The sequence below is a fragment of the Convolutriloba macropyga genome, chromosome 14 (genome assembly GCF_964194025.1).
Source record: "Convolutriloba macropyga chromosome 14, txConMacr16.3, whole genome shotgun sequence".
NCBI classification, from domain to species: Eukaryota; Metazoa; Xenacoelomorpha; order Acoela; family Convolutidae; genus Convolutriloba; species Convolutriloba macropyga.
The window spans coordinates 10,860,751-10,876,516 of NC_134481.1; the positions used below are offsets into that span (position 1 = coordinate 10,860,751).

At 35.7% G+C, this 15,766-nt stretch overlaps 1 protein-coding gene across 2 annotated transcripts in view; it reads left to right on the forward strand.

The window, feature by feature from the left end:
* Window positions 1-15,766, forward strand: part of LOC142353457 (CCR4-NOT transcription complex subunit 1-like) — a 279,900-nt gene that overhangs the window by 129,084 nt on the left and 135,050 nt on the right. For both annotated transcript variants that reach the window (XM_075405706.1, XM_075405707.1), the window contains exons 2-14: window positions 196-360; window positions 433-528; window positions 591-683; window positions 774-1,101; window positions 1,312-1,406; window positions 1,891-2,007; window positions 8,412-8,627; window positions 9,178-9,378; window positions 10,010-10,161; window positions 10,792-10,927; window positions 13,227-13,355; window positions 13,668-13,784; window positions 14,028-14,153. In XM_075405706.1, the coding sequence (XP_075261821.1) occupies window positions 274-360; window positions 433-528; window positions 591-683; window positions 774-1,101; window positions 1,312-1,406; window positions 1,891-2,007; window positions 8,412-8,627; window positions 9,178-9,378; window positions 10,010-10,161; window positions 10,792-10,927; window positions 13,227-13,355; window positions 13,668-13,784; window positions 14,028-14,153 (1,893 nt within the window). In that variant the 5' untranslated portion in view covers window positions 196-273. The remainder of the gene's footprint in view (window positions 1-195; window positions 361-432; window positions 529-590; window positions 684-773; window positions 1,102-1,311; window positions 1,407-1,890; window positions 2,008-8,411; window positions 8,628-9,177; window positions 9,379-10,009; window positions 10,162-10,791; window positions 10,928-13,226; window positions 13,356-13,667; window positions 13,785-14,027; window positions 14,154-15,766) is intronic.

Genomic DNA, 15,766 nt, shown 5'->3' on the forward strand with positions numbered 1-15,766 from the left:
GTGCTCTTGCCTATCCAGACTGGAAGAGTCCATATTCCATTGCCAGCTGTCTTTGGTATCTTAAGTTGAATGTGGTTTATTGCATCTGCAAATATTTTTTTAATAGAAATCTATCGTGGTCAGATCGCTCTTTGGTGCCTCGTTTTTTTTTTGAACTACCCACCAAAATTACAGCTTAATATAATTAGTTATTTCAGATTTAATGTTTTGAATAATTTGCACCCAATATTGTCTTAGTAAAATTGGCACAGGATTTTTGGATTATGTCTTATAATGAAAGCTAATGTCTCCTCATTGAAGTTGATCAAATTACTTGTCACTTCATTAGACAAGCCTAGATCACAAAGCGAATTGACAGCGGTTAGTGGTTCATACTTTCGCAACTTGTTCCATAATTGTTTTGACAATTTTAGCAGCTTTCTTGTTTTTCAGCTTGCTGTCAATTTTTCTGTCCACGAAGATCGGTTTTTAGTCCGTCTTTTGGTAGCATCTATCGATTTATCTGTCGAAAAAAGCGTCGACCCCAAGGTAAACTTTGCGAGAATTTTACGTTGTTATGAATAACTTGATGCATTTTGCATATGTTTCAGCTCAAATATCTGATCGAAATCTTCGACAAATTGAGTAACAAATTATACTTCGCATCAGTAATTTGTCCCGCAATCGAAGAACTGTTTGAATCGGTGAGTTGAAATAGAAACTAAATAGACATCTTAGATGGGAATATTTCCAATTCTTAATTTTTTAATTAAGCCCTTGATCTTTTTTTTCAGAATAAACTCCAGCTTTCGCTACAAACACTGTTACAGCTGTATAAGGTTTTACAATTGAGCAAACTACAGGAAATAACGCTGAGCGTTGCTCTGCTGGAGTCAACAAAGTTGCACGATATAGCGCTTGAGAATTTACGACTCAAGGTACCAGATTTTGCAAGAGCGTACAGTGATACGTCATACCAATCGCCATCCTCTGACGGGCAAGAAAGCAATTTTGCCGAGACTCCTGTTCACACGCTCTACCACTTACTCCGATTAGTGGTTCAGGGCAGCATAACACTCGCTCCAGAATTGCACAAGTCACTGTTTGCCTCCCTTGAAAACGGTACTTACCATTTTCAGTTTCTGCAATAGAGGCAATTATCAAAGTGGTTTGTTGGCAACTCGCAAGAATCTATTTATATACAAATTTTTAAATAAATGGTGGCGTAATTTGTTATAGTAGCTAACTTTTTGAGGTGGTCGAAGGCAGCAATTACAGTAAATTTTCAAAGTTGATAAGCGTTTTGAGTATGTAGACTTGTATGTGTTGCAGACTTTCCAAAAAAGAGCTGTGTTCTTTCTCCGGCGCTGTACGAGAAGGAGAGTGTCACTTTGGACATTGTGCTCTCTGCGAACAGCTGCCCAATGGTAAGCTGTAGTCTTTTATAACTGATTATGCTTTAACCGTATTGTAGTTATATTGAGTGAGGTATCATGAAACGTGCTTTTACTGTAGATTTATACATGTCATTAGTAAGAGCTATAAGATTGTCGCGGCTTCCACCATTTAAGTAAAAAATTTTCCTCTTTCCAAAGCTACAATCGAAAAATTGAAACTAATGTCAACGAAAGGTTCTGTGAATTAAATAGCTGCGCGTGGCAACTCTGCCTTGAGTGCCAGAAGTGCAGAAATAGCTGGAACGATATTTTAAGAAGGCTGAAGGGATAACGTCCCATCGAAGACAGTCAAAAATCCACAATAACAACAAAAATAATTTTTGACTGCATTAGAACTGAAATGACATGACATAAAAAGTGGAGTTGACTTATTAAAAAAAAACCATTATCAGCTCGAAAGATAATCTATTGAAATGTGACTGTATTTGATTGATGTCTGTGGGTGATGTTTTAGTCGGAGGTGAGTCTGTACCAGTTGATAGAGAACCTAGGACCCTCCTCTCTCCACAGCTGTGATGACATCATCAAAGTACTGCACGAGTATGGGCTGCAGAGGATCAACGAACGACAGGTTAGAATTAGAACTGAAACTGGAATAATTATTATAGCTGCCATGCTGTAAGCTACATTGCGGTACTCTTGGTTAGATTCTCTCAAAAAGTTTTTCAGCATTAATTAGTAACGTGCTCTTCTTTGTGCGATTTTTTGTTTGATAAATTTCAAACTTTTCATCCCCCAAAACAGGATGAACAGGTAAGGCCGGGGGGGGGGGGGGGTCATTATGTCACAGCGCAGCTGTCGTATAACATGTATTCTCTAAGTGTACAAATCACCGAAAGTGCTGAGAAGACAAAAATTAGTTTTGCAAAAGGTGTTTTTTTAAATTTTTTATTTTCGTCTGGCGCTTTTGTTTTACATTTTTTTCAAGCCGCTAACCTTGCAATTTTGCTCATCTTTTCGTTGCCCGCTTTAACAGCTTTTTATGCGTAATTTTCTGTAGCCAGTGATCCGCTTGTAAACCTTTATCTGGAACCGATCATTAACTTGTTTCAATATTGAGTGCAATAGCGGATCAAGAATATCTATCTAATGATTGGTACCACAATAGTATCGTAAAGTTTAGCATTTAAAAGATAAAATTGGTAGATAAATTCTCTTTATCAATGAAGCGAAGTTTAAAGCTTTAGAGGGGCTTTGTTTTAAGTGGTTGACAATAATGGTTCACTATTGTGAATTCCAAGAATTAATTTAGAAGATAAAATATAGAAGATAAAATTGGTAGATCTTTATCAGGGAAGCGAAGTTTAAAGCTTTAGAGGAGGCTTTGTTTTATGTGGTAGCCAATGTGAATTCCACGAATTAATTTAGAAGATAAAAATTAGAAGATAAAATTGGTAGATGAATTCTCTTTATCAATTAAACAAAGTTTAAGGCTTTAGAGGAGACTGTTTTATGTCATAGCCAATAACGAATCTCTATTGTGAATTCCAAGAATTAATTTAGAAGATAAAATATAGAAGATAAAATTGGTAGATCTTTATCAGGGAAGCGAAGTTTTAAAGCTTTAGAGGAGGCTTTGTTTTATGTGGTAGCCAATAACGGTTCTCTATTGTGAATTCCACGAATTAATTTAGAAGATAAAAATTAGAAGATAAAATTGGTAGATGAATTCTCTTTATCAATTAAACAAAGTTTAAGGCTTTAGAGGAGACTGTTTTATGTCATAGCCCATAACGAATCTCTATTGTGAATTCCAAGAATTAATTTAGAAGATGAAATTTGTAGATGAATTCTCTTTATCAATTGAACGAAATTCAAAGCTTTAGAGGAGACTGTTTTATGTGATAGCCAAGAAGGGTTCACTATTGTGAATTCCAAGAATTAACTTTGAAGATAAAATTGGTAGATAATTTTTCTATCAAGAAAACGAGGTTTGAGACTTTAGAGGAGGCTTTGTTTCATGTAGTAGCCAAGAACAATTCACTATTGTGAATTCCAAGAAATATTTTAGGAGATAAAATTGGTAGATAGTTTCTTTATCAATAAAACGAGGTTTGAGGCTTTGTTTTGTGGTAGCCAAGAACTAGTGCTTGATTCTTTAGAATTCCAACAAAGTGCGCTTTAAAGCAGTAGAGTTTATGTCCACCCTATTGTAATTACCGCTTATTCTTCAAGTGAAAAGCATTGAAAAGTTTAAGTAAAAACCGAATGAAATTTGCTAATTTTCTTTACTTCCTTGAACAATTATCCTTTCGTTAAATAAAAAGCATTTAACAATTACTGAGGAAGAAAGGCAACAACATGGATGGTGAGGTATCTTCTAGCGATTTTTCAAATTTTGCTAAAATTATGTGTGATATGTTTTGACAAAAAAAGTTAATGAACTATTGAAAGTAGTATCTGGATTAATTGACACGAACAAAAATAGTAACAAAAAATTATTGATAAAAAACAGGTTGAATTAAACTACAGACTGAGAGCTCAGGAACGCTACACAAGCAAGGATTGCGTTACATTCTTTAATCCACCCTTTGACTCAAGAGACAGTCGAAATGTGTTGCGAAACACCTTGAAGTTTTTTTTTTAAATTTCCTGATTATCAAGCTGGATGAAAACAGAATTGAAGCATGTCATGTATTACTTTGCACAGCAGTAACTGGATGCCCAGAGTCAGTGATCTGCATTTTTATTTATTTAGGGTTTTGGGCGAAAAGGAAGCTAAAGAAAAGTTCACTAAATAATATATAAATTATGAAAGACTGCCTAAATATGAAGCAGAAGTCAACGGAGAGGCGCAAAAACTGAGAATGTTTGCTTCAACACAAATCCTACATTGTCAGTTACGATTAAGGATCTGCAAAACGAAACATCATGTAGAGCAGTAAATCACTTACGAACTGAGTAACATCCAAAATCCTGTCTTACGGGAGAGTGGACGCAACAAGCGAAAATTTACGAAGGAAACGGAAGAGCTCTCAAGTGAAAAAGTTCAAGAAAATTTTTCTCCTGATAAAAAGAGACAAATGAAAAATAAACACCATAGCTTGTTTTTGTCAACAGTAGAAACTGAAAATTTCTGTTCTGATTATTTAATAATGTTTTGCGGTAATTTTGAATATTTAACCCCTACAGTAGCAGTACTAAAATGCTGGGCCTATCAGCTGAAATATTTCTATTCATTCAGCTTGCTCGCAATATTTGCAGCAAGATGGGATGGTAGTAAATTTTAGGCATATGTTTTCTTTCATTTCCGATATGTTATCTAATTTTCCTTTTTCTCATTGTCCTGGCAAGTTCTTATTCACCTTCTTGCACGCGATGTTCGCATCTAAATGGGAAGATGAGAAGAGATAAATTTTTAGGGTTTTACTTGATTTACAATGAAAAATCAAACCCCTTCGTGCTTGCAGTATGCGCAGCAAAGAGACAAAATAGATGGCGATTTTGAAATCTTTTTTAGTGGCAACATATGTCTAGCGATATCCACAGACAATGCTGCCCTAGATGGTTGTCATTTTTAGCTCTTTTCCTTTGCAAAATACTCTTTAGCCTTAAAAGTCTAATTTGCGATATGCCTAACTCTGAAAGTAAATTAGGTAAGGAAGTAAAATCTTTGATTTTTTCAGTTTTTTTACTCTGAAGTCTTGCGATGTCCGCGGTCATTCACATTCACATTGATTTCTTATTTATGTTCTTTTCTTTTTCACTATATCTTTTTTTCCAGGTTTTTAAAATTTGAAATTTTTTTAGATTTAACCAAAATGCATTTGAAGCCCTGATACAAAATTAAAAGTTGGTAATGTGTTCAAGGAAACAAAAAATTCAAAATTTGTTCAAGCAAAATAATCCTGCAAAACATCAGATCGATCTACAAAAATTTGAGCGAATTTGAAGGGTTGATGAGTCAACCTAGTAATATGTTTGATGGAAACTTGGCTCATGGATCTATCTAACTTAAAGTGCATTGACCTTGATGGCTACCAGGAGATTACTACAAGCAACCTCAAAGGCTCTAAAGGAGGAGGGGTCGGGATCATTGTAAGTATGGATTTAAAACAAACTTTTATAAAAAGTTTAGCGGTACCATCATTCGAATTTTCAAACGTTTGACATATACCCAACAATATGTCAAACGTTGGGTATACTAGAGAAACAGTTAAGTCGAGAACTAATTTTGACGTAGTTTACTGCTTGAAGGCAGTAGAAATTGAAATCGTCAAGTCAGCAGTAAGTGATAAGTACACTGTCCAAATCATGTTCTTTGATTACGTCAAAAAGACTGTACCACTGAAAAGCTGAGTTTGCAGAGATTAGAATGTTCTTAAAACCACTTAGTTTTAGAGAAAATGGTTTTGAAAATAAGAGAAATTAGGCAGACGTATGTCGAAATTTTATGGTTTGGATTGTGATTTTGCTTTTGAAAAGTTCCAAGAAACTATCATTGAGGAAGTTGACAACTATATTCCATTGAAAAAATCGAAACACTCTCAGCAACTAAATTGGATTGACAACAGTATAAAGAATCTAGCACTAAAAAGAAACAAAGCTTATTTTAATTTTTTTGAGACACAAAACTAATGAAAACAAGGAATTTCAATAGAATCAGGAAAAAGCTGCGAAAGAAAATAAGAGAAAACAAAAGAAACTATTATGAGAAAATGTTGCACAAAAACGCAAGAAAAAAAACAATTCCAGCAGCTTTTTTAATACAATAAAATCATTGAGTGGAAATACATGAAAAGAATCAGAAGAGCTGTCAAAGACTAGTCATTACAAATAAAGCACTGATTTTGACTGACACAATAACTTCTTACTTAAAAAATAAAATATGAGTTACTACATTGACGTTTTTAGTCAATAAGTGTTTTGAAAAAGGAACCTTCCCAAATTGTTTACAATGAGCGGTATTAATTCCAATACATAAGTGCGGTAATGCTTTACGAAGCAGAGAACTACAGGCCAATTAGTTTATTACCATTAATTAAGATTTGAAAAATTCTAGAAAAAATACTGATCGAATGACCATATTCCTCGAGAAATTCGTTTTCGACCAAAAAGGGACTACTGATGCCTAAGTTTTTCTCGAGGGAGACAAACGAGACTGGTAAAACGGATTTAAAGAAGTGGAGGCTGTCTTCATAGATCTGAAGAAAGCATTTGATACAATTGAAGAAAATTTGCTCCTGGAAAAGCTAGAAAACGTAGTGATGAGAGGACATGTACAAACAATACTGAAATTCTATTTGAGTGAGAAAAAATGCGTGAGATCAGTTGAATTCATGTGGGAATTCTTAACAACAGAATATGGAGTGCCGCAGGTTTCGGTCCTAGGATCGCTTCTCTTCCTAGTTTATTTAAACGATATTCAGGAGTTCTGTGGTATTCAAAGTGCGTATTCAAGCAAAGAAAAGTTTGAAGTCAATCCAATCTGTAGCCGACTATTTTTTGCGAAACAAACTGACAAAAACGCACCTAGTGAATTTGAAAGCAATCAGAAAAATCTTCAAGCAGAGGTAATCTTGCCGAATAATGCAATCAGTCAGAAAACGTCTCTAAAGTACCTAGGAGTACATTTTGATGAAAAACTTATTTTTAATCGGCACATCCTTAAATAATGTGCGAAACTGTCCAATTTTTCTGGTTTGTTAAGTTGAGATAAATTTTAACTACTGCAAAGCTTTTTAACCTATAAGGTTTGCATTCAACCAATATTAAACTATGGCGTTTCAATCTATAAAACCAGTTGCAAAACAACACTTCAACCTCTAGGAGCAAAAATAAAACAAATTGCTGGAATCATCTTCAAAAAAAGAAAAACGGAATCAACAATGCAAAAGCAAGAAAAGTATAAAATCCATTTGATCAAAAATTTGCACATTTATGAACTGTTTAAAAAATTAACAGAGATACTTAGATTGGAATGCGAAATAAATAGTTGAAAATCTCTGATTTCGAGTCAGTTAAGTCAAATAGAACATCATCACGTCAGTTAAAAAGTACAAACGCGGCTAGTGGACTTAGCCCTAACGACTAGAAGTAAGAGTAAGAAAATTGTTCAACTTTTTTTTAAAATTTAACCCCAATTTCGTTTCAGAAGTACAAATATTGAGTAAAAGAGAATTGAAACGTTTTTGGTTAGTTTTAGAGACAACTACATTACTAATAACCAACAAATAGTTTCGTTAATATTTTAAGCTGATCATTTCAAATCTTTTACAACTTAAGCATCTGACAATCTGGCTTAAAGTTTCTTAGTACTGCTCCTGGCATCACTTGACGAGGACCATCTGAACTTTTGATGACCTATCAAGTAAGTGGCAATTCTGTGCGGCCTGGTTTGTACAGCAATGCTAATTTACTTGAAAACAATTTATTATTATTAAAAACGAAAAAATATCTGTGTCGAAATAACCAAATTTTCTTCCTGTTGACCAAGTTACAGGTGTTTTTCTTCAGTATATTGGAAAACCCAACAGTCGGGGACTATTTTTCACTTATTTCAAGAGTTTTAATAATACACCCGAGTTTTAATAATACACCAGCAGGTGAAGGGCAATAATTTGGCCCTTCACCTGCTGGTATCCTCCTCAAATTTTGAAAAGAAAATACTCTTCAAGTAGCAAAACTATTTCTCAGGTGTGATAGTGTTAAACAGAAAGAGAACCTCGCTTGCCATTCCAATTAAATACAATTAATATAAGTGTTTTCTAAAAATTTTTTCAACTTTTTTACGTCATATATTTGATAGCTTCATTTTCTGCTGAGGTGGCCTTGTCAGATTCTTCGGCTCTCCTAAGTTTTGTGTTCGAAAGAATAACATTAGTTTTTCACTCATTTTTTGTGCGCGAGCAATTTTTTTATGTTAAGGATCAGTTTTTGGTGCAGAAGCTGGGGCAATGATATGATATAATTGCAATTATTTCTTGTTTAAAACATTTTAATTTGAATTTTTAATTGTCGGTCAATCGTACACAGGTGGCCCTGGTCATCAGTCGGATGGTAAACCCGGCACTACCTCCCAATGTGGCCAATGATGTGCAACTGCAGCAGTTGGGTGCTAATGGTGGATGGGGCAGCTCTTCTCTGGAGCAGGGTCTGGATGCGAGTAAAGCCACCTCATCTGCAGAATGGAGTCCGGCCCTCTTTGTCACTGCCGTCAAAATGGCCCACAAGAGTATCAACTGGATCAAGGTGAGAGTAATCGCAGGGCTTAAGTAAAAAATCGCCTGAGTAAAAAGGTTTTTAAAAAAAGTTTACTAGAGTATACCGAACATGGGGAAGGGGGTTAAAAAAAGTTTACTAGAGTCTACCAAACATGGGGAGGGGGCATCTAATGCCTAAACGAATTTCAAAGTATGAATTATGCGTAAACATTTTTTGTTTGGGTTGAAAGAGAAATTACAAATTTTGAGCGGGTCTCGATGACACTAACTGAAAAATTGACTTGAATTAATACTGCTTCATAAACGTGGTAACTCAATCTCGGACAGAATTTGAAATTTAAAAAAAAAACATTGAAACCTTCTGTTCGATAATGCGCTGCTTGACTTGAATATAAGTCGAAGAGGTCCAAAGTTATTTGGGCTAATGTGGGTATGGTCACTAAACCTCGGCAGCTCATTTGGTTGCTCAAAATACTTGTTTATAAACAAATTTTTCACAAAAATAGCCAAAAATGGATTAGTTCACCGGTTATTTTCAAATATTCGTTTGTAAAATAACATGATTTGCGACTTTTCAGGTAGTTGAGAATCTGGACAATGAGCTGTTCATGGTGAGAGGAGCTGAGTCCCTGCGGAGTGTAATGAGTGCAATAACGGCCATGAAACTCGCCCCCTCTTCTGCCGGAGGGGGAGGTGATAATAGTGCTAACAGTGGCAACAGCTGGGAATTTTTCCCCATAGACTTCCTCCTGAGTGACTGGAATCACAAACAAGCTCAGGTATATCATAAAATACAATTTTCTTGCTTAGAAGAATTTCAGACTAAATTAAGTGGACTGATTTATGTTTATGGTCATTTTGGTTTTATGGTTTCCATTCCGAGATATTCTCTTTTCGTAACGGCAAAGTAACTTGACGGGTTGGCTTCATTACATCTCAAATGACGTGAGAATATTAAGTGGCCCATGGTCATCATTTATGGCGAATGAGGGGTAATTTTGCAGGAACGACGTTGAGAAACGAGCCATTACCTCGAACTGAAATGAACTTCTAATGGTGCGCGATCCAGGCTAGATAGAAGCTAAACGTTTCTTAATATTTTATAACATTTTATATGATGAACGGAGCCTAATTGCTAACGACTCCAAAGGCATCACACGACTAGGCTTTTTTGCCTTTTGATGACCTTTTGAGTATGTATATGTAAACCTCATTGAACAATGTTGTTTGTTTATACATACTTGAGAACAATTTATTATTATTATTATATTATTATAAGTTCTAGCCACAAATAATAAAAAATAATGGAGCTAGTCAAGTGGTACTCGGTAACAGTGCTAAAAAGTGCAACCTCTCTTTGATAGCCTTTTAAGCCAGAACATGAGGTTATTATGAGGATACATTCTTCAGATCTCGTGGATTGAGGCCCTGATTGGCGGGTGGGACCCTCGGAACCCGACAGATTCCTTCAGTTTTGCCCACTTCCCTTCTCGACTGGTCAACACACAAGAAAGCAAACTGTTCGATGAACCACAAATATCAAAGCCACAAATTGCCACATGGTTTGTTTCATTCCTCAACATACTTCTTATGACAATTTTGCATTTTTTGACAATTTTGAATAAGTTGTGTGTGAGTTTGTAATATTTCAAATACAAGATCTTCAATGCAACTACGAGTTTTAAAGGTTTTATTATGGCTCCACCGTAAAAAAATATTTACTGTGTTCATTGCGGAATGGAGGATAAAGTGAGTCCGTCAGATTATTAATTGCTCTCAAACGAAGTAAGCGTTTATTGTAAGCGTTTTTTATGCAAAGTTTTCGCTTGAGCGTTTTGACTTTTCGAGTAACTTTTGCGCCCTTACGTTTTGCGTGATTAAATTTTTGCTCTCATTCTAAATTTTTAGCAGCTGAATTGAACTGGCGACAGTTTAATGCAAAAAGTCAAATGAAAAATGCTCCGAAATTGTTGTCATTATTTTAAAAACCTGAATCGTGGTATAAGATTTAAGTCCTTTAATAAATTTTGTTAGCCCCTCCCCTTCCAGGCTACCCTCCCCCCCCCCCCACCCCCCACTAAAGCAGGCTGTAATAGATTATAGCTCCCACTAGACTTTCGAGAGAAATTCTTCCGAAATTGGTCAGTTATGTATGGACTCCGGTGATTTGATGCTCGCTATCTGCATTTTAGGAAATGCGTAGATCTGCTGGTGTGTCTGCTACGTGCGAGCTGTTGCAATATACCAGCTGTAGTAGACACTGTTAGAGGTCTCTTCAATTTCCCTGCTAAGAACTGTCCGGATGTCCTATTCTTCACATTACTGCACGTAAGTGACACTTTAGTCCTGCCCATACCCATGAATTACTCAACAAAATTGAGTTCTCACGCAAAATTATTTTGTTCAGGAGGCGCTGTTTAACAGTATCTGAGTTACCGCTGATCTCGGTTCAGTTATGGACTTCATCTTTTGTATTTCATTACCGCGGAGTTCAGAATATGACCATGATAAAATAAAATAAAAACAACCTAATTACGGTTCTCAAAAAATTTATGAACAGATAAGCCTTATCCGTGGGGAAATGAACATCAACTTAAGTTCAATAGGGCAGTATTAATAACCGCACAGCGATAGCTGGGGCTATTATTGATCTTCTCTTGGTTTTTTACAATTCAATGAATTGTATTGGAGCGCAGTCTTTTTTTAAGATCTGTTCACACATTTTTATGATTTCGGAATTCAAATTAGAGTAGTAAATTTGGTCACGCCAAAACAGGAAGTGGAGCGAAAAAGCGAGTGGTTTTGCGGCGTGAAATGTTTTCGCTCTAAAATTAAAGTAGAGTGAGAAAAGTATTTGAACAAAAATTCGCTTTCTCGCTAGTGGTTTTGGTTCACTTGCGGCAATTGCACTTTGATTTTTGATGTTTTTCTATTTTTTGGATAGGGATTTTTTCTTAATGGATTTCACAATCCATTCATAGTTCATTCTAGTTCTGGGTTTCTTGTTTGAATCGAATTTTCATTTCTCGCTAGTGGTTTTTTTGTTAACATGCGGCATTTTGACATTGATTTTCTGTTTTTTTTTTTAGTTTTTTATCTGATTTTTTTTAAAAATAATTCTCCCAGCTCACTCATAGCCCGTTATAGGTATAGTTTTTGTTCAGTCGATTGAATTTTTCGAATTGTACGTCAGGACTTGTCCAGATATGTTTTTTTAAGATCTGTTCTCATTCATGATTTTTTCAAGTCAAATTGGCGTGGTGATTTTGGTCACTCCGAAACAGGAAAGGGAGCAAAATTGCGAGTGGTTTTTCGGCGTGAAATTTTTTTGCTCTAATTTTAAAGTAGAGTGAGAAAACGGTGTTTGAACAAAAATTTGCTTTCTCACTAGTGGTTTTTGTTCACTTGCGGCAATTTCATTTTGATTTTTGATGTTTTTTCTATTTTTGGATAGATGTTTTTTTGTAAATGGATTTCCCAATCCATTCATAGTTCATTCTAGGTCTTGGTTTTTTGTTTGAACCAAATTTCCATTTCTCGCTTGTGGTTTTTTGTTAACATGCGGCATTTTGACTTTGATTTTCTGTTTTTTTTTAAACTTTTTTACCTGATTTTTTAAAAATGGTTTTTCCAATTCACTCATTTTGTTACAGGTCTAGTTTTTTTGTTTAATCGATGAAAGTTCTTTGAATTGTACGTCAGGACTTGTTCTGCTATGTTTTTTATTTCGTCGTCAAGATTTTTGTTGCGACCATATGACGTCATAATCACTTCAAATCTGCTTTTTTCATTCGTTCATTTAATTTTCACTAAATTGCGTGCATAACTTTGTTTTTCAATCTTTATTGAGCGAGTTTTTTAATCATTTGCGTGATTAAGTTTTTGGTCACGCGTGACGTACCTCGCTCTCAAAATGACCTGATTCTGAAACTGACTTTTCTTTACTTTAATTCAAAGAGATAAGGTCAAGTGAGTGCGTGTCACTCTAATTGAAGGTTTTTGGAGAGCAGCTTATAGAAGCAGCAATAACTGATTCGTAATAAAAATATAACATCTCAGAGTTTAACACAAAAGATTTTCTCTTTGTCTGTTTGAGACTGTAGCTCTACGAAGCTATTGCGTCTATTTTCTGGCAATCTGCCAGATATGTTTCTTCATTAATAGTCGCGAACCGATAGAATTTTTTCCTGGTTTTTTGTGCTTGTGGTTTTGTGATATTGTGTTTTTTTTTATTTCGTCGCCATCGATGATTCTTACGACCTGACTTCTTGGAATCGACTTTTTCAATGATTTTAGTAACTTCTACTGCTTTGCAGTTAAAATTTGTGTCCGGAACGTCATATCTGCTTTTAGGTCAATTGCCTGACTTACCTCACTCAAAAAGTGACCTCTGAACTCACTTATGGAACTTATATCAATTTTGAAAAAGTTTTTTATGGCTTTTTCTTTATAGACGTATGTGTCTCATAAAATTGACAGTCCGAATCTGACCCAAAAAGTCTAGTGGTCTATTAAAGGACTGGTGGTCGATCTGTCTGTCTTGTTTCTTTATTTCAAGCATCTATCGCGGCTATTTTCCGGCAATCTGCCGGCTATGTTATTGCATTGCAGTCGTGCATATTTTCAGGTAGATGTGAATGCAGCCCCCGAGTTGTCCTCGTGTCAGCTGCGTGAGATGTTACTGGACAGTCTGATCCAGATGTTCATTGACAACCCAAGTGCCACTGCTGTCCTCCACTGGGCTTACCACTTCCAGGTGAGTGGATTTTTTAATCGCTTTATTAATAACCGTCAGCCTCTCAACAGCTGTTATTTGGGCGCTCTCCTTTTTACCATCTAGAGAATTTGGAAACAAAGGACTCCCTGAGGGCGTTAGAAGCTCTTACGGATCGCTAGTCTCTAAGTATGCCATTCAACAAAACTGTTTTAAAGACGTATATTTATGTTGTGAAGGGTGGTTCTAACGGTTTGACCCACTCTCGCCCCCAACACTGTCTACCGCCACCTACCCCTAGACCTCATTCCACGCGTTACCTCGTACGGTTGCCCCATACTATGTTAATTTCAGACTCCTCAGCACCAGCCCCGAATTCTGGCCTGTTTTGCCAACTACTACATGGCCAATGAGTTGGAAGCCAGTCGAATCCATAAACTGCTAGATGGACTACACATCTTGGGACACAAGGTAGGATAAATTAAGTCAGATTTAGCAAAAATCGTAAGAGGGAAAAAGTTTTAAAAAGTAATGGGGAGGGATGAAAGATCACAATCACAGAATTTTAAAGCAAAAGGTATTGATAGCCAAGATGACCTTAGCTATTCCAGACGTTGGACCATATTTTTATAGTAAATGGTTTGAGTATCTGACCTACAGAGGCATGGAGACACTTCGCAATTTAAAAACTTAAATTAAAAATGATCGCTGTAGGCAGTGCAGAGTGCGGCTAGTAGTGGTCAACCTGTGGCATTTGGACTGGAGGTGGTGATGCACGGAGCCAACAGAGACTACTTCAACCTCGAGAAGTTCCTCAATGACCGCATACACGCAGAAGGGGTCAGTTGTCCCTTACCAAGCTTATCACATGCATGAAAAGTTTCTACCATATAATCCGACGCTGAGTAATTTTAATATCCGCAAAGCGATAGTTGGGACTATTATTGGCCTTCTCTTGTTTCTTTCTACAATTCAAAGAATTTGAAGTGTATTGGACGCTGTCTTTTTTAAGATCTGTTCACACATTTTCATGATTTTTGAATTCAAATTAGAGTAGTGATTTTGGTCACGCCGAAACAGGAAGTGGAGCGAAAAAGCGGGACGAATGATTTTTTGTTGTAAAATTTTTTCGCTCTAATTTTAAAGTAGAGTGAGCAAACGGTGTTATCATACAAATTCGCTTTCTCGGTAGTTGTTTTAATAGCCGCACACCGATAGCTAAGGCTACTATTGGCCTTCTCTTGGTTTTTTTTATTTCGTCGTCGCGATTTTTGTTACGACCATATGATGTCACAACCACTTCAAATCTGGTTTTTGTTCATTCATTCATGCAATTGGAACTGAAGTGTGTGCGTAACGTCATTTTTCGCTTTTAGTGGAGCGAGTTTCTTTGTTCATTTGCGTGATTAAATGTTTGGTTACCTCACTCACAAAAATGACTTCCTCACGTTGCATTTGTCTTTTGTTTACTTTAATTCAAAGAGATAAGGTCAAATGGGTGTGTGTCACTCTAAATGAAGGTCATTAGAGAGCAGCTAATAGAAGCAGCAAAAACTTATGCAGATTTTTTAAATCAAAATATAACTTATCAGCCTTCAATGAAAAGACAAAATTTTTTGGTCTGTCTTTTTTACTGTTGTTTTGAGACTGCAGATCTACGAAGCTACTGCGGCTATTTTCTGGCAATCTGCCAGCTATGTTTTTTTTGTTCATATATGCAGCAATTTGATTTTGGTTCGATTTTTATGTTCAAAATTTTTTCGATTTTGATTATCGGATTTTTCTAAATCGTTTTCCCAATCCATTAATAGCCCTTTCTTGGCCTAGTCTTGTTGTTTTTTTCAATCAAGAATCTTTAATGTGTATTGGGACTTTCTTGGTAAGCTGTCTTTTTTAAGATGTGCCTTTACCTGAATTCAATAGTCTTCCAGGTGCTTATTGTGCTGAAGTTGCTGGAAACGTCTAAATTTAAGGTGAAGAGGTCTTTTTTGAAGCTTTTGACCATAACATTTTTTCTTGTTTTGTCCGTTTTTTGATGTTTTTTAAACGGGACTTCCAAGTCAGTTTGCATCAATTTTGCTTAAGCTCCTAGTAACATATTGCAAGCTATAAATGCTCTTCATGACTGTTTTTTGATGTATATGTTTTGATAATGCACGTTTCATTCCAAAAATTTGTAGTAATTTTTGCAATTTTCCAATTTTTCAAAAGTTTTTGTCCTTTTCTGAAATTCTGATCATGTGTGAGCCAATTAATCAGTTTTAGGGTTTAAAATGGGTTACTGGATAGTTTTGATTTGCAATGGAAAAATTACGCATATTTTTTGTGTTTATCGATTTTTATGGGCCGCTGAAACTTTTTTAGGCATACAATTTGGTTCCGAAATTATGGCAACATTTTAGCAAAAATTTGCGATTTTCAGTTTTTTAAATTTTTTGTCGTTTTTAGAATTT